The sequence below is a fragment of the Euleptes europaea genome, chromosome 7 (assembly GCF_029931775.1).
Source record: "Euleptes europaea isolate rEulEur1 chromosome 7, rEulEur1.hap1, whole genome shotgun sequence".
NCBI classification, from domain to species: domain Eukaryota; kingdom Metazoa; phylum Chordata; class Lepidosauria; order Squamata; family Sphaerodactylidae; genus Euleptes; species Euleptes europaea.
This window is the reverse complement of record NC_079318.1, coordinates 44,843,174-44,862,216: the sequence shown is the minus strand read 5'-3', so window position 1 is coordinate 44,862,216 and position 19,043 is coordinate 44,843,174. Positions and strand designations below refer to the sequence as shown.

The 19,043-nt window shown below is 42.2% G+C and overlaps 1 protein-coding gene across 2 annotated transcripts in view; it reads left to right on the top strand.

The window, feature by feature from the left end:
- Positions 1 to 4,056: 4,056 nt before the first annotated feature.
- Positions 4,057 to 19,043, top strand: part of COQ8A (coenzyme Q8A) — a 39,904-nt gene continuing 24,917 nt past the window's right edge. For both annotated transcript variants that reach the window (XM_056853113.1, XM_056853114.1), the window contains exons 1-4: positions 4,057 to 4,246; positions 6,802 to 7,200; positions 9,573 to 9,639; positions 16,667 to 16,741. In XM_056853113.1, the coding sequence (XP_056709091.1) occupies positions 4,070 to 4,246; positions 6,802 to 7,200; positions 9,573 to 9,639; positions 16,667 to 16,741 (718 nt within the window). In that variant the 5' untranslated portion in view covers positions 4,057 to 4,069. The remainder of the gene's footprint in view (positions 4,247 to 6,801; positions 7,201 to 9,572; positions 9,640 to 16,666; positions 16,742 to 19,043) is intronic.

Genomic DNA, 19,043 nt, shown 5'->3' with positions numbered 1-19,043 from the left:
TAGTGATTCGGGTGAGATTCTGGACTTTGTTGAGTAAAGTGGTCAAGTGAGCCGCTGTTTTGCATGTATGCAGGAGGGTGCCTATCCCTAAGTTAGAGTCTGATAAACCCAAATGGGTTCATGCTTTAGTGCCCTGTGGCTTGTAAGGTCATTCAGTTCCATGGTGTGATCTAATGTGCTCTGCAATTCATTTGTCCTTTAAGGAAAGACAATTGGTTAGGATTTTATTATGTCATAAAATGTTGCTGTTGTTGTGTGGTAGGGTGTTTCTCAAGCAAACCAGCCGTTATCTGTCATGTAGAATGATTCTGTCATCTGTCTGGTTTACAAGATACTACAAGAAGAGCATGTACCTAGCAAATGTCCCTAGACCAGACCTACCTCTGTTTGTTTTATGAGCATCAAAACCCGTCAGTAATATTGCTAGTATTGTTTGTCTCCAAGCACCTTTTCTGATTTGCCTCCTTATTGCCCTTCAAGCCCCATTGTCACTCCCCCCCAATCTACCAATGACTCCTTGTTTTCAGTGCCTTTCTTTATATTTCTCCTTTCCTGTCCTTGAACCTGTTATCTCGACTTAAGATGTAAGGAGCTAATCATAGTGGGGTTAATGTTTTGGGTTGTGATGATAGTTAGGAAATAAAATAGGGTTTTTGATTATCTAGAGCTCTTGCCTCAGTGTCTAATTATACTTTTTGATTTCTGTAAACAATTGGAAACCTGGAAGCAAGTTCAGATGGGGAGGAAGCGGTGATTGTGTAAGCAGGGTTTTCGTGTGGTGGGACTTTATTCAGTTCCTTTTATGCCACTGTACCAACTTCTCTAGAAGCAAAAAGCAGGTAAGTCCTTGGCTTTCCCGACTGTAATCTCAATAGGATACAGCATATTGTGTACTACTAGATGGTTGCTGTGAATGAAATCCTTCCCTGCTGTATTCCTTGATCTAGACTGTAAGACTTCAGTAGGCTTTGAAATTCAAGGCCGTGATAGAAGGATACCCTGCTGCTTAATTAAAAAACAACCCTGCTTTGTTCAACTTTGAGACTGCTCTAAGATCTGTTATTCGAATCTTGTCCCTTGCAGTCTGCATTCATTCAAGTTGAGGAAAGGGAAGCATTTTCAACATTGCTGTACGATGTGAAGTGATAAATAGCCCAAACATGTGGAGGTGGGGAAAAGGGCAATCTTGTGCCTGAAAACAAAACCTGCTGTTGAGCTGAGACTGGTGGGAGGAGGTAGCAGTCTCCCTATAGTGTTTGTGCGCGGTCTCTCTCTCTTGATAATTTAACCAGTTGTTTCCTGCCCCCATGGGGGTAAGTTTGCCAAAAAGCATTCTGAACAAGCAGATTCCTCCAGTGGATAAAAAGGCCGGTGTTCCCTTCCAGTGGGAGTTCAGTGGAATGCTGCCAGCTGTGAGCTCTGTCCTGTTTCTGCTTTGCAGTTAAAAACTAACAAAGGGGAACTGGCCCTGTTTCCTCACTGATATAATTAAGCTGTGGAGAACTGGGTGGGTTTTGAACAGCGCAGGTTTTCCACTTGTTTTTTTTTTTTTTTTTTGAACGCGTCAACTTTATTTTGGAAAACTTGTCCTGCGCAGGATCTTCTCTGTTCTCTTGTGCTGTGACTCTTCCCTTGTGTCTTTTTCTCTGCAGCCTTCCTTCTTTCTGATTGAGTTATGGTGAAGGGCAACACTGCCAGTTGTTGCACAAACACGTAAGGCTGAATCATGTACATTTTAGCCCAGCATGGTCTACTCCAGCTGCTAGCGACTCTTCAAGGTCTCAGGTTGAGGTTTTTTCCAGTGCTGCCAGTTGAGATCCTTTAACTGGAGATGCCAGGGGGTTGACCCTGGGACCTTCTGCTATGCAAGCCAAGTACTCTAACACTGAGCTTTGGCCCCTCCTCTTTCTGTTTTTTGACTAATTACTGTGAAGAAGTTGCAGAAGGTACAAGATTGATAGTTTTGGTGTCTTCTCCGACAAAAGATACCATGGGGAGGGGCAAGGAGCTATGCAGGGCTGCATGCCCTGCAAATGCCATTATTGAATTTTTCTATGCAGATTCATGGCCCTTGTAGGGCATGAGAGATCCTTGAGTTTGTGCTGTCCTGAGCATGTGTTGAGGCCTAGGTTTGGACAGAAAAGTAGGGGCAGCACAGTTTGTTGCTGTATAACTTGAAAGGCACTTGATGAAATAAAAATTGCTTCCTTCTGATTCTTGCCTGACAGGATTTTGTGTCTGTCAAACATTCTGTAACAAAGGAAGCGATCTAAAATTGAAGCTACTCTTTACCTAGTGGATTATCTAAAAATTAGTCTCAGTTTTATTAATACCACTACGTTCATACCGAGTGCTGGTGCAAATTCATCTTTAGCAGCCATTATTCTAGCTGTCTGAATTTAGTATTTTCAGTTAAGACACATCCACATTCTTGAGCTTTTGACCAGTCTACTTTATTAAAAAAATTGAAAATGGTACTTGATTTTCAGGCATTTGGTATGCCCAGGTGTTCATTTGGCTGCCCTAAACATCACCTGCTGTCTGGACTTGCTTGATTAATTGCTTCTTTAGCTTTTTCAATTTTTCACAGCTGGAACTTTAATATTTAGTTTTTCAAGAGGCCAATATTGTGTGAATTCACTTTAAAAGAGATAGATGGAATTGTCTGCATTGGTGGTTTGCTGTGTTGGAGTGATGTAGAGCAGTGAGCTGATAGGCCTTTTTGTGTTCTGCAAATGCTGTTTCGTTTGTGTGGGTCTATAGTTATTCCCCTTTGGTGTTAAAATGGTAGCAGATAAAAGAGCAATAAGCAGAACAAAAGACTTTTTTTTTAGTAGTTACATATCCTGGTTGCAGGGGGGTGTATACTTTCACATTGCTAATTAATATCTTAATTAGAGATAAGAAGGTTCTGAGCATTACCAAAAACTTTGTCTCGAGCTAAATATCAGATAAATGTCTAAAGGATATTTTGTAATCTGTAGACTGAGGTCAGGAAGAGGCTTTTCCTTCAGAGAGCTTTGTGTGTCTTTTCTTACCACATAAAGTCCTCTGGGCTCATAAAGACTGCTCTATCTTAAGGCAAGATGTGATCAAAATCCTACTTTAAAAAAAAAAAAAACCTTTGAGCGGCAGACCCTCCCCTCCCATTGTATCATAACATGCTTTAGAGGCAGCCTTCCATTTCTGCTGTGGTTTGCTGTGGCACATGTGGAGCTGCTGTTCTATGAAGGGAGAGGCCTGGGCACATGGAACTTATTTCAGGGTTCTTTAAATCCTGGCCAGCCTTTTGGGTGGGACAGATTTATTTCCAGTACATTTTTTGTTGTTGCCAGTGGGTGGCTGTTTGAGTGAACATTTTAGTGACGGTGTTTGGATCAAGTGAAATCTCTCCCTAAGCCTCTCTGGCTAATGGCTCTAGAACTATTTGTTCACTAAGCTGACTAGATTGTGTTTTGTTTATATTCTAAAAAAGTATAAATCACATCTTAGTTTATCTGAAGTGGCTTCTAAAGGCAATCAAAATGGAATATTATGTTTGTGTGTGTGTGTGTGTGTGTGTAAACAAAAGTGGTAACCAGCCAATAACATGCAAACCTAGTACAATCAGTCACCTCCATTAGAACTAAAAAATTCATCCCTGAGCAATTATCTGCTTCGAGTGCATAACTATTTTGTAAAAAAAACCTTAACCATTGAAAAATAGAAATTTTATTGCAGTGTAACTAACTTAGTATTTCTGAGGTAGGTTCCAAAAGCTTGTTGGGGGAACAGCAGCCTTCAAGAACTTTCTAAGCATCATCAGGGAGTTAGGTCTGCACACCTCACCTGGTAGGCCATTTCACAGGGAGGGGGTTGTCACTGAGATGACTGTGGGCCTTATAAAAGTTGAACATACCTTCCAAACGGGAGATACTTTAGGCATTGCACTGATTTATGTTCTGTGAATAGGGAAAGCTTTACCTGACTAGATTGAAGAGGCCATTCGTTCTCATAGATGCTTGAAAATATTCACCCGAGTATTGGATAATGTGTTGGCTTTGTTTTTCAGCGCTAAGCGTGGTCAGTCATGGCAGGTGATGCCATCATGGTGATCAGAGGGCTGACGAAGCTTAGTAAGGCAGTCATAGAAACACAAGCAGGACAACTCCGGCAAGTTGTCTTTGGTGGTGATGCAGCGACCATAGCCAGGAGCTTTCAGGCCACTGCAGAAGAGCGGTTTAGTGCTGCCATGGGGAAGATGCAGGTAAGAATACGCATGGTTTTATATATATGTGTGTGTGTGTGTATGTGTGTGTGTGTGTCTTCTCAGATCGGTATGGACTTACATGTTGTTGACTTTTTCCTCAGTTTCATATGTATTTGAGTGTCAGTGTGGTGATGTGGTGATTAAACTAGGTCGGAGGAATGCCAGGTTTTAAAACCTGCTCACCATGAAATTCATTGGGTGGTGAAAGGACAGCCATTCTCTGTTAGCCTAATCCATGGGTTCTCAACGAGGGGGAAATTCCCCCCCCGGGGGATTTTAGGGTTCCAGGAGGGGAATTGGGACCACTATTCAGCAAAATGTGATGTACAATCTGTAAAATTGTAGTTTGTTTTTAATTTAATCTGCGACATTCAATAAAGTTTATGACTATTTTGGGAAGGGAATTATGTTCTGAACAATGGTGAAAGGGAGGAATGGAGCAAAAAAGGTTGAGAACCACTGGCCTAATCTACCTCACAGGATTGTTGTAGGGATGAGGTGGAGGAAGAAGAGAACCCTAAGCTATAAAATGAGTACCTGAAAGATTTCTAAGAATTCTAACTCGCTGGAGTGGATTTTGACTAAATTTTCCACTGATGGCCTCCACCCTCCCCCTGCAGCCCACTGATCTCTGCAAAATGCTACTCCTGGGGGCCCAGTGACACTTGGAACTGCATGGGGGGGCAATTTGTGGTCTGAAGTGGGATCCCACCTTCTGTTGTTGTTAAGACAATACATGCATGCCATCTTTGCTGCCTCTGCCTTAAAAAAACAGGGCCCCCCTGAGCCCCAGAAAGATGCCCCATAGACTGTAATGGAGAAGGGGGTGTTAAACTTTAAAGCGCTCAGCGTGAATGTCCCAAAGCGTTTTTTTCTTCCTTTTAAAAGGGATTGTAGCTGGCGATCCCGAAACGAATGTCTTCTGCTGAAGAAGGGAAGCGTTTTACAGTAAACGACTTTGTTTTCTGTTCCTTGCTTGCTCCTGCCAGCATTTTACTGCTTGCAGCTTTTTCTACACTAATTTTTATTAATGTTGGAAGAGAAGTGTTTCCATTGTGTACCTCTGTGGTAAAATCAGCCAAGAGGAGAGTTCCCCCCCTCCCTGTGCTGAAAATGACAAGCAAGCCTGTATCCATAATAGGAAGGGCTTGAACTGGTTTTACTTCCTCTAAATGGGAAAATGGAAAAGTTTGCTGTAGTCAACAAAACAAAGGAAGCTATACCTAACCCATAAAACAGGCTACTGGTTGACACACGAACACATGCTGGAAGTTGTGCAGCCAATAGCAGCATGGTTGCATCATGATGTGAATTATGGGAGCTCCACAATGAGTTAGGCCTGATTTTACTTTTATCTATATCTGGAGCCCCAATAATGCACTGTTTCACATGCAAAGATTACATTATTTGTTGACCGTAGACGTGTGTGTATATACTGTGTTGTGACCACTGAAGAAAGCCCTATGGGCTGAAATGCATATAGTCGTGGTGGTTGTTATTGTGCAACCAATGTAGCTGTTTCGTATGATTCCTCATGTGTATAAAGTTTGCTGTAGTGACATCAAGTCCTCACAGTGTAAAATCTAGACACTGCTCTCATTTGAAACTTTCCATATTTTGTTATTTTTTAAATGCTTTTATCCTTCATACCTGCAGTTTTTTTTTGTTTTTGTTTTGCAAAGGCCTTAAAACCACTTTAGTCTCAAGCGTTTGCAGGGTGTGCTTATTATTCCCTGTTAGACTTGGATCCTACTGTGCTGCTCTGTTGGTTCATCAGCAGTTCCTCCAATTACATGGCCTTTCCGTTTGCAAAGGAAGGGGAGGTGTGTTTTTGCTGATTACTCCCTTCCTGCTGCAGACTCTCATTTTTCTCTCTTCACTGTTTTTGGGGTTTTTCTGACCCACAAATGTACAATTTCAGGTGACACAGAAGCTGCAGTGGGTAGGGTTTGCCTTCCTCAAGTGCAAGTCTACTAACAGCGAGGTGTAGTGGTTAAGAGCGATGGTTTGGAGCGGTGGACTCTGATCTGGAGAACTGGGTTTGATTCCCCACTCCTCCACATGAGCAGCGGAGGCTAATCTGGTGAACTGGGTTGGTTTCCCCACTCCTACACATGAAGCCAGCTGGGTTACCTTGGGCTAGTCATAGCTGTCTTTGAGCTCTCTCAGCCCCACCTACCTCATAGGGTGTTGTGGGGAAGGGAATGGAAGGTGATTGTAAGCTGGTTTGATTCTTAAGTGGTAGAGAAAGTCGGCATATAAAAATCAATTCTTCTTCTAACACTGCTTAGGATCCTTGTTTTATTTAATCTTTCCCTACCATAGTAAAAAAATAAAATAAGTGAAACTCCAAATTTAGTAGTTAGTTTATGATGATGAACGTGGTAAATATAATGTGTTTTGTACAAAAATTAAGAACATGTTTTCCAAACCATCTAATTTTATAAGAGCACACACGTTGGAAGGCTTTTTGATGGAGTGAGAGCAGCAGAGAGCAATTTTTGGTCCTAATGCCATTTCAATGAAATGCTCCATTGTGTTTTTATTTGCAGGAGTTGGGCAAGCAGCAGGAAAATTTGAAAGATCTTGATGAGGATTTTGGAAAAGACTACAGCTTCTCAGAATCAGAGTTGGGGGGTGCTGCAAAAGACTTCTCTCCTCCTCAACACCAGCCTCAGAAGCAGGGTGTTGCAGAGGGCCCATCTCACACTTACGTTTCCAGTGGACCTTTTCCAAATGTTGTTGTGGCAGGTGACTCCAGTCATAATCCCTTCTCTGCCAAAGTGAACGCAAAGCTGTTTAGGGACCTTGGATATCCTTTCTTTGCTACTAATGGGCAAAGCAGAGCTTTTCATCAAGACCATCCCTCTGTTGGTGGACTGACAGCTGAAGATATTGACAAAGCCAGACAAGCCAAAGCGGATCCACAGCACAAACCACACAAGCAGATGGTACGTAGGCAGTAAGTTCAGTGAGGCTGGAGGATTAGGAGCTGCCCTTTATGGGTCACCTTTTCTTTTTCTAACTGCTCCATCCAGCTTGAATGTGTTGAATGTGACTATGTTGTCTGGGTAATGGGGAGAGCAATAGAATATTTCCCTTTGCTCTTAATGATTTATATCTGTAAAAACTGATTTCTGGGGCACATCCACAGCTCATTCGGTAGCTTAAGAAAAGCGCTCTAGAAAAAGCTTTCTCCCGAGAAAGTATTGAGCGGGCCTTGTGGACTCTGTGCTGAAGGTGGTATCTGAATTTGGATCTACCTGCTTATTTCAAAGGCTTTCTGTACTGAACTGCATTCACAATTGTCTGTGTAACCCATGTAAACATACGGGGTGACCATCATGGATGGAACTCACTGTGCTTGCACTCATTGCAAGGATCAGGCAGACTTAAATGCTACATCTGAGTCCCTAAATAAAAACTGCGTGGCCATTCCTTTCCAGTTGTTAGCCTGCCTCCCCCAACTGTCCATTTGTTTGGAGAGGCCAAAATGTCTGCCCAGAAATAGAGCAGAGCTTTTTAACTTTCAACAGGTGTTCACCTTCCTTTTGCTGGCCACTTGATATACTGCTAAATGCTTGGGATGGTTAAGAAGCTATCCTTGTTGTTTTTTTGTGTCCTACAAGCTGAAATCTGGAACAGGTGCAGCTTCCTACAGGTTTGTTTAAAGAGCAAGGACTTTCTCCCCCGTGCTCCATCAGGATGCAGCTCTGCGTGGGGGAGTAGGGCAGCCCTTAAGCTGAACATTGATGCCGATAGTTTTATCAGGAAGTGAACCATTGCAGTGGACTGCTCTCCCGAATCAAACAAATGTTCTTTAGCAGGGTGTCTTGGCATACCTTTGTTTTAGGCATAATGCAGTACCTTTTGAAATGATTTGTTTAGCTTACAGCCATACATTTTCCCCTTTTTCCTTCACTATGTACAGTATATCTGACACGGTGTTATCTAGATGCTGTTATTACATCAAATTCCCCACTATTGTAAGCTGCCTTGAACCATGAGGAAAGGCGGGGTATAAATGTTGTAATAAATAAATCTCCACCTAAAGACATCTGCTGCTGCCCAGCAATGCCAGGCTGAACTGGGACTGTGTAATCCAGTATGAGAAATTGGCTGTGTATACTTTATACTTTAAAGAATTAGAAAATTTTGGGAGCACTGAACATTTTGTTTGGAAATGAGTGAAATGCTTTCTAAGGCAAGGTTTTACTCCATGCGTTCAGTCTTACGTAAGTCTTTAATCAACAGCATTGGGAAAGATCATTCCTGTATTGACTGTAGATATTATACAGTCTTAAGAATATATTTAAGGGTTAACTGAGTAATTTTGTCCACAGTTACTATGCTACAATGTGTTTAATAACACATTATTGGAAGAGTCTGTTGTGTTCAGTGTTATAGTTGAACTTGATATCCAATTACACAACTGTTCCTATTGTGGCTTCTTCTGTCCAAATAATCCTTTGTTTCATTTACTACAAAATTTATGTCCTCTCTTTTATTTTTTCCTATGTCTTAAATAGCAAAGTAAGATACATACTCTAAGGTATCACAGGGTGCAGTACTTTGCCGTGTATACACTGTTGCTAAAATATCGGGTTTACTCATGGTTTTGCGTGTAGAAATCTCAGGCCTTTATATGTTCAGATTTCATACATCTGCCAGCTAGTATCATTTTATATCCTACATGAACATATAATTTATCATAAGACGTTAGAGCAATAACATAAGTTTAGAGTTGGGAGGGCCATGGCTCAGTGGTAGAGTATATACTTGGCATGCAGAAGGTCCCAGGTTCAAGGTTCAAACCCGGCATCTCCAGTTAAAAGGACCAGGCGAGAAGTTGATGTGAAAGACCTCTACCAGAGACCATGGAGAGGTGCTGCCAGTATGAGTAGGCAATACTGACTATGATGGACCAATGGTTGATTCAGAAAAAGGCAGCTTCATGTGTCCATGGTAAGAAATATTGCAGATATTTCAGTTTTCCCCAAAGCTTGTTTTTATTCTGGAAAAAGCCCCCTATTTCCCCCCCCCCATGTCTTCCAGTTTATGGAAGCTTTATATTACTGGGAAGCGAAAAATGAATCTGGTTTCCTTGCCATAGTAAGGACAAAGTTCCAGACACTGAAAACTCTCCATTTCCCACAGTCATACCTTTAGGCTGATGGTGAGAGAGAACTGCCAGAGTGGTTGTTGAGGTGCCCTCAGTGAGCACATGGATTCCTATGGAAAGAGGTAGTCTTTCTCATGTTGCAGAAATTGCATTCTTACAAGTATTAGACACATCAGTTATGTTTTCTTCCAATCTCTGCAGCTCAGTGAACGTGCCCGGGAGCGGAAGGTGCCAGTTACTCGAATTGGCAGACTGGCTAACTTTGGAGGTGAGTGAATTTTGTGGCGCATGGCAGCATGAAGATGGATAGCCCTGAAAAGACTGACAGTTAGCCATAGCAGTACACTGCATCGTCTTCGAAGTACACCGTGCCCAGAAAAGCTAGCTTTATGCCACACCTGTTCAGCAGAGATGCGAAAACTGACTGCCAGAGATGATGTTGTTAAGCATTAGTATGTAACTACTGTTCTGTCTTTTGCAAGGTATTTAAAGAATAGTTTATATTAAAATAGAAGCAGAGTTGAAGGAGGCTTCATCACAGGTATCACTGGTTGATTTGTGTGGTATCACCCTGGGGGGGTGGTAAGATTGATTCAAAGCATTTGGGAACTCTCTGAACTTGAGTCCTCTTTTAATTTACCCCTTTGATACCTTCAACCTGGGGATGACTGTTTCTGTGGCAGGCAAATACGCAGAATCCTCACATGCATCCGTATGTGTGTATATGTATTTATTAAAATATTTATACCCCGCCTTTCTCTTGTAGGTCAAGGTGACTTGCTATTCTCAATTAAAACCATCCATAACCACCTCCTGAAAATGCCTGCTGCTCAAAGCCCTAGCAAATAAACAGTACCTCCCGCCCTCCTCAGAGACCCTGTTCCACATAGTAGGAGCCACTGTTGAAAAGGGCTTTGGTAGATGCCAAGCAGGCAGCCATAAGTGATGGGCAAGCCAAAAGGTGGCAGCCAGAGGAACATAATTGATGCACAAGGACATGTGGGAAGAGATGGCCCTTTGGATATGTTGGTCCTTGGTCAGGAGTACAGTTCACTGCTGTGTATGTAAAAATCTGTGGATTGGATTATGAATCCAACACTGGCATTAGAAGTGGAGTGTTCAGCAAGAGCCTCTCGGGTCTTCTCCTAAAATCAGCCAGCCAAGAAGGCAGGAAATTGAGAAACTGCTGTGGTCAGCAGAAGGCCCCTATATGTCCCAAGTTTACTTCAGCTTGCATAGTTAGTGCAGCTGTTTTGGTGACATCAACATGAAATCTCTGCTGCTGGGAAGAAAATGCCTCTAACTCTGCCTGCTGCAAGTTTCTCCCTTACTGGATTCTCTGTTTTCCTACAAGTATTTTGTGCCTCTTGGTGAAGTGGCGGCCGGCCACAGAGCTTGGGAAGCACCATTATGTGTTGGTCGTTCATATTTATTTTAGTACGCTTTTATCCCCCCTGCCCTTTTCCCCAAGGAACTCAGGTTGGCCCCTGTCATTCTTTCTTCCTCCATTTTACCCAAGGTAACCCAACAACCTTCCTGGGCAGAGTCGGGGCTTGAATAATACATTTCCATAAATATGCCAAATATTCCCATTCCATTTTTCTGGATTTTAATTTTTTTCCAGCAATTTTAAATATTATCTTTTCAATTTCAAAATACCTCTATTCTGTTTGAGTTTTTAAACCATCTTTGGAAGGCAAGGCTCCTGATTGCCCTTTTAAATGCCTTGCAATCAGCATTGTACTAGTTATTTCTACCAGGTATGCCCCGTCCCTTGAACTTTGCCAAATATTACAATTCTGTATTCTAGATAAGTTATAAATTATGCACTGATGATATTAAAAAAGTGAAATAAGGTTAGTTTTAATACAAAAACTGTACGCTTCAATTTCCTCTCAAATTTGCTTAACCCCCACCCCATAGTTTCAAAATTTCTGGAAAATGTATGTCTCTGGGTGTGCCTCCCCATTACCGCTGCACAATTTGAATCTAGTGACATTATTCATTTTACACAGCTCCCAGAGTTGCTCAAGCTAATCCCAGGGACTGAATCTAGCAACTGCTCCAATTTATGGTCCTTTTGCGTCCCTTCTTAGTAGTATTAATAGCTTGGACCCTGGATGAAGAAATGTCACGCTGGTGTAGTGGTTAAGAGTGGTGGACTCTAATCTGGACAACTGGGTTTGTTTCCCCACCCATCCACATGAAGCCTGCTGGGTGACCTTGGGGCCAGTCACAGTTCTCTCCGAACTCTCTCAGCCCCACTTGCCTTACAAGGTTTCTGTTGTGAGGGGGAAAGGGAAGGCAGTTGTAAGTTGCTTTGAGACTCCTTAAAGGTAGAGAAAAAGTAGGGTATCAAAAACAACTCTTGTTCAAAATATTGTCGAAGGCTTTCATGGTCAGAGTTCATTGGTTGTAGGTTATCCGGGCTGTGTAACCGTGGTCTTGGTATCTTGTAACCAAGACCACAGTTACACAGCCCGGATAACCTACAAGAACCAATAAACTCTTGTTCGTTTTCTTCCTCTGTGGTCTTTTGATGCAGCTTGTTGTAGAGTGTAACATGTGCTTAACTGAAAGAGCCTCTGCTCTTTTGTGATCATCCATCCCTATTTATAGCTTGGGTTGGCTCCTGTCCTTAGCATTCATTTATCCAAGATGAAATTCACCTCTGTGTGCCTTTTGAGCATTCCTGTTTATATAGCAACTTGGCTTGCACTATAAAAATCTCCACAGGATTGTGTAGTGTACATTATCCCAGAACAAAGTAAACGTTTTTCTGAGCCTGTAAGAGGAACAATAATGTCTGCCTCTGTGGAACTCTGAAGGCCAGTGGTATTGCTGAGTTTTGGTGAGAGATGTGTTGTGTCAGTATTAGGGACACTTGTATTATCATTCCCTCAAAATAGATGCAAAATTGTGATTTACTAACTGTGCCAGAAAATGTCCCCATGTTTCTAGAGTTAGTGCACCTTTGGTCCACTGATTTATTTAGGGTGTCAAAACTAGTTCTCTTCTGATCTTCCTATGTTGGCTGGCCAGATTAATTAAAATTGGAAGCCCTTTATTCTCCCCCCCCCCTCCGGTTGTCTCTGTTGAAATTATTGGAGCATCCTTATCTGTTCAAGATCAGAAATGCCTCGTTGTGCTTATGGAGTGAGGTAAATTTGTGGATAGATTGCTCAGACAGATGAAAGTGTTTTCATGGTACTATAGCATCACCATTCCTTCATAACAGTTAACGTTTTAAATGCAAGTGTTAACAGCCAATATCTTCTGTTGAGAAGGGCTAGTTTTGAGTTTGTTCACTGGTAGCAGCTATTTTGAAAGGAGGTTGGGAACTGTTGCTGCGAAATGAGCCAGGAATGTGCAGGCCAGGGAAGGCCAGAGTGTGATACTGAACAGGCCAGGCTAGCAAATCGGTATATTGAGCCCTGTCCTTTGAGTGTGGGGTGCTGGAGATAAGCAGTCAGGATATAATCTAGTTCAGATGGCAGACATATAAAACATTGTCTAGAGGCTTAAACTTGCCTCTGTCGTGATTTTTCTTTTTACTCTGAGCAGCTACTTTGAACTTTTATCAGTATCATGGGGCCTCTAGTATCTTGCAGACAATTTTCCCACCTGCATACTTAGTTTGTACAATAGGTGATGCTCTGCAGCCCTCACCCTACAGGCTGACATGGACCTTCCGTTGAATCTGGCTGTAATTTTAGGGCACTGTTCAGCTACCTGAGTGTTTCCATGCAGCTGTAAAATGTAACACATTTTTGTGGTGCTATATTTAAACTTAAGCTGAACTTCAATTTGGACAGGTGAAAATTAAAAAAGATAATGTACATTGTCCCAAGTATAGACCTCATCTTACAAGATTTACAGGCTCAAAGAAACTGGAAGAGCCGTCAACCTTCTGAAGGGACGATGAGACCTTTCAGAACTGTGGTAAAGATCTAACACGTGCAACTTTTAAAATAGTATTTGCAATTCATGTAATATAATATGATGATGGTTCAGAGTCTTAATGCAGACATAGTACCTCCCCCATTTCTTAACCATACACCCATGCAAAGTCTCCACTGTACTTTCTCAATCTCTCCGTCACAATTTAGAGATGAGAAGCAGCCATTCCCAAAATCCAGTGGCAAATTACTGCTACATTGCAGTGAAAGCACAATATCTAACAGTGTGTGGATGCAGCCCATATATCTGCGTTTGGGTATAAATATTCATTAATAAACATTAGGGTATTGATTTTTAATGGTAATATTGGGGGCTTTTTTTTGAAGATGTTCTTGTCTGTTTACTTCCTGTTGCTTCTGCTTAAGCTCTTCCCATATGGACAGCAAATGTAAGCTGCAAAATTGTACTGGATGCAGAATACGGGTTGTCATGTTGCATTTTGAATTGATTGGTGATGCAGAGCTGTGTTTATAGTGTAGGATGTACAGGTGTTTTGAAATGAGCACATGTACTCTGCAGCTAGAAAGGTTATTCATAGCATGAAAGATAAGAGCTCTTCATCAACAGTTAGGTGTTAATGATTTTCAGGACTGTGGAGGCTCTGTAGATGGGATGATTATCTGGTGAGTTTTGTTATTTGGGTACATTTATAGTTGTCAGTCAATTTCCTGCCGCTTGTATGTTTGTATGAATATACCCTCTGGGGATGCACCCACCACTCCAGAGTAGCAGTCAAGTGGCACAGCGTTTCATTTCTGTTGTTAATCTTTGTGTGTTTAATATACCTGTTTTTATTTTTAAAATTATATTTTGCCATTTTGGTAGTCTAAAAATAGACTGCTAAGTCACCTTGAAGAAGAACAGGCCATTGAGCCGCAACTGACTCGTGACCCTATCCACAGGGTATTCCAAGCAAGAGATGAGCAGAGGTGGTTTGCCACTGCCTTCTTCTGCATAGCAACCTCAGTGTCTCTTGGTGGTCTCCTATCCAAGTACTTACTAAGTTAAACCCTGCTTAGCTCCCAAGTTCTGATAAACCTGAGCTAAGTTGGGCTATTGGGTTGCTGTCTTACAAGAAGTTGAATATGCTCCCCTTCCTGGAAGTGCTGACTCAGGTGTATTAATTTTTTAATTAAAAAAATGTGGGGTTGGTTTTTTTTTTTTGCAATGTCACCCATAAACTTTGATAAACTTGATGTATTAGGACTCAAGAAAGTGTGTTGTGGGGTGTTAAGGGGTGAGGAAGTGGCCAGATACCCTTTTTGCTGCAATAAATTAAGATAAGATGTTCAGCACTGAATGTGAACTTACATTCCACAATGTGAACTTACAAACGGACCAAAACTTGGTTGCCTTAATGGCAAAGTTGGCATAGGTCAGTGGCCAGCGAAAGTATTGCAGAACCTATCTGTCTCTTTGAAATGCACAAACACTCACAGAAGTAGATTTAAAATAATGGCTTATTGCAACATATGGTGTGAACTGCACCCCCCTCTTTTAGTGAATGAATATTAGATGATCAGAACACATTCACAGGGCACAACACCCTGTAGAAGAGGAGCTCCTCCAATGCGCTCACTCTAAGGAGAGAACCTCTGTTGAAGGAGAAATGGCCTTATCAGAATTAATGGATAACATAGTTCTGAAATGGTGAGGCAAAGAAATTCCAGCTGATTAATCTTTAAAAGGCTGCCATTGGAGGCTGTCTCTCTCTTAGCGCTGGCTGTTTTCGTTCTGGGGTGACACCATTGTGTGATTATTTAGGTGGAGCTCCCATTGTGCAGGAGAGAGTACATACTGTACAAGTCCAAATCTTATCAGGGGCAAAGGGGCGTTCTAGAAGGCTCGAGAAGGAGAAAGAAGCGTGTTAATTTTGTTAAATTATTTTTGCACGGCCTCCATAGAATTGTGGATATAAGTAAATCTGTCTGTAGTAGTACCTCAGCATGAGGAAAGTCAGTCAGCCTGGTTAGAATGATGTAAATCCCGCTGTTTCCATTGACCTGACATCCTGAAGCTACTTTGTAAACTGAGGAATGTTTAGCTGCCATTTGATAGCATAGCCCAGCAAACGCGGTTGCATGTGAAAGACGCAGGCTTCCAAAACTGACTTGCAAAACAGGCATCATCTGGGTTGTGTGTCAGACATACAATCCTAATTTCATAGTTACGGATATCATGAACTGCTTAGAGTTTGGTTGGATGTTCTGACAGTGTGTCATAATTTTGTATACAAATGACCTTTCTGAAATACTGTGTGTGAATGTGAGCAACCTCCCCCCAATTGTTCATGTATCTGAAGCCGTCTTAATACTGAGCGCTGGGAAATTGTTTGTGTTTGCAGATGAATGTTTGAAATTCCAGCTCTGTAGAAAGAGAGCTCTAAGGGTGTTTGTGTAACCTCTCCATTGAATGTTAATTTAAATATATGAATGTTCCACATTGGTATATTTTGTTAATGGGTACTTTTGTGTCAACGCTTCCACATGAGATCTAGAGTTGCCAGTCCTCATCTGGGCATGTTATCTGTAATCTTGGTATATGCTTCCATGTACCAAGATGGGGCAGAGCTGTCAAGCTTCTCCATTTGCTCCTTCACAAGCTCAATTTTACTTGCTGTAGCCAACTGGCATGGTGTAGTAGTTAGAGTGTCAAAGATCTGGGAGACCTGGGCTCAAATCCCAATGTGCTGTGGGAGCTTACTGGGCCAGTCACTCCTTCTAAATCTAAGCTGTCTCAGAAGATTGTTAGGATAAAATGGAAAAGGGGGAAGTGACGTTGTAAGCCACTTTGAGTGCCCGTTGGGGAAGAAAAATGTGGTATAAATAGCTAAATAAAATGCATAATCTTGTTCACCAGCAAGTCCAGGAGGAGGGTGAGTACAATGGCCGGAGGAGGAACAAAGTAAGAGGTGCCAAGGGGTGTCCTCCTTTGGAATCTGGGTCTCCAGACGAAGATCTGGATTCTTTCATATTAATACCTGTACCAGACCAGATCAAGTGACAAAATGCTACAGTTGAAGTGTGAGCGTCATGTGGTCTGTGTTGAGGTTTCTGCTTGCCTCAGAGTTTTGGGTTTCCTACTTCCTTTTTCTGGGATTGCGAGATGTTTTGTTGGGCATCAGTGCTGTCACATTGGGAGGCTCGGGCACAGCGTTCTGCTGCAAGTGACAGAAGTGCTTCTGGTTTTTCAATTACCCAATTTGTATTCAACCTAAGCAGTAGTAGATGAAGGCCTGCTTTTGCAGCAACTCATTAATGCATGAAGAGATGTATCCATATACGCATCATTGTCATGCTTCTGACCTTTTGTTGCATCCTTTGTGTATTTTAAAGGCTTAGCTGTCGGCCTTGGCATTGGAGCGTTAGCGGAGGTTGCAAAGAAAAGCCTTAGATCTGAAGAACGCAATGGTGAGTGTTACTGTTAATAGAAGAGTCCAGTTGCATCCTTGTTTCTTGATATACATGTTCCTAAGGACTGATGATTATGCAGCATGTTCAAGGGAAGCAAATAACTATAACTTTATGGTAGACCAACCCAAAGGCCTGATATCTGTGCGCTTAGTAAAACATTAATGACTTCATGACTGCTAGTCTTGTTTTCCAGCAATCCTTGAACTCTGTTTTAGAGTTTGCCTCCTGGTTCTTTCCTTCCAGATTAAAACAAAAAAAAAAGAGTCACAATTTGTGTTTTGCCATAAATAGATCTCTTGTTTTTCTTGGAGCTGGCTAACGATTTGTCACTGGCATGAAGGTTATATAGAATATATCTGAGATAAGAGAATTGTGTTATTGGCCCCAAAACATGCAGTGGTTAGGTCATGACTCATTTCTGTACTTAAGGGTGACTACGCGCGCCCTCCTATCTGGTCTTGTTCTCAAGTACACCCTGGAAGGCCAAGGGGTTGGACTTTTTATTGTCCTGGTGCTTGTACTACTTAGAAGCAGCTTTTGTTTTGTTGGGGGCAGGAAAGGACTACTATAGCCAGAGGCAGTCATTCCTTAAATGTAGGGTCCCTTACCACATTGTTTTCCCACTCTTTCATAATGTATTTTAAAAGTATTGCAAGAAATGGTCAGGTGTTGACTCCTGCAAAGTTTGTCCACTAGGCGGTGAATTCCTTCTGGTATCTTAACCGTTCAAGTATCGCAAAGTTGTGCATCTTGTTTGATGGTACATCTTTTACCATCTCCCCCCAGTACGATGACCTATTTTCCCAAAAGAGGTCATGTGTTTTCCTCCAAGAGAATACTTATAAAAGCTCTTACTTTAAGGTTCAGGTCACATTGGGGACAGCTGATTATACTCTCCTGATGGGGCAGAGGTAACTTATGTGGTCTGAGAGCCAGCGTGGTGTAGTGGTTAAGAGAGGTGGTTTGGAGCGGTGGAGTCTGATCTGTAGAACCGGGTTTGATTCCCCACTCCTCCACATGAGCGGCGGAGGCTAATCTGGTGAACTGGATTTGTTTCCCCACTCCCACACACGAAGCCAGCTGGGTGACCTTGGGCAAGTCATGCTCTCTCAGCATCACCTACCTCACAGGGTGTCTGTTGTGGGAAGGGGAAGGGAAGGTGATTGTAAGCCTGTTTGAGTCTCCCTTAAGTGGTAGAGAAAATCGTCATATAAAAACCAACTCTTCTTCTAAAGACCATCCATGAACTTGGGCCTCTGTATATTAACCTGTCCAGGCAATAGTTTCTATTCTGTCAGTAAATCTGCAGATATGCACGTGGTGTATCTTCAAAAACTTGTTTGGCCCCTTTTTGTTACTGCAGAACTTTAGTGTCATAATGTGGGGCTACACATTGTACATGTATGCCTCTGCATGGTGCTCCTTACCTGACAGGAAACAGGTGGGCTGCAGCATGCTAAATGACAGGAGTGAAGCCACCTGTCATTTGCCGTGGGTCTCCTGAATAAATTGCAGGTTCAAACTAATATTGCATGGACGCAGACTGCTTTAAATGACCCTGAACACAGTCGACCCAGGGCCCTTGAAGGCCTTTTTTGCAGGGCTCGTTCCACTTGTTTGAGAGAGCTGTTCTAGAAAGAGGTTGTGCAACCATTTGTTTACATTTTTCTGTTTGCAAAAGGTGCCTTGTATAACTGGGCACTCCTTGACCTGTGTACAAGCTCAGCGCAATTGTTAAAAGACTTGCCCTAGCTAGCAGAGTTTGGGAATTTGGAGGGTGAAGAACTATTTGGGAGGGGAGATTTGATAAGAGGAGAGGACTGAATGATTGAGTTGCTTTTTGCTTTTAGTTCGTTAGCCCATTGAAGGAAGAACATGAAAAATTCCTCGGGCTTTCAAGCTGAAGGGCGAAGCTTCTTTTCTAACAACCTGTAGGGGAAAAGTGTTTGTTGTACAGCCCCGAATGTGATAAGCAGTTGCAGTGGGAGTTTCAGCATGGAGCGAAGCAGACCACTAGTTTTAGAATCCAGATTTGTAATTGTAATTGTACCTTTTAATCATATCCTTTAATCTTATTGAATTTTGGCTACCTTTTACCTCATGTCTTCCATCTGGGAGGAGATGAACCTGTCTATTTATCGACATAGCATAGACTAGAGAATGCTGTTTTGTGAGCGTCTGGGCAAAGGTGGCAACAGGAGAATTCTCCTTACTAGGAACAGCAGGCCAGGTAGGAAAAAGGGAGGCGCATAGGCTCTTGAGAACTTTCCAGCCACTTTCATGGGTTTCTGCTTCAGCA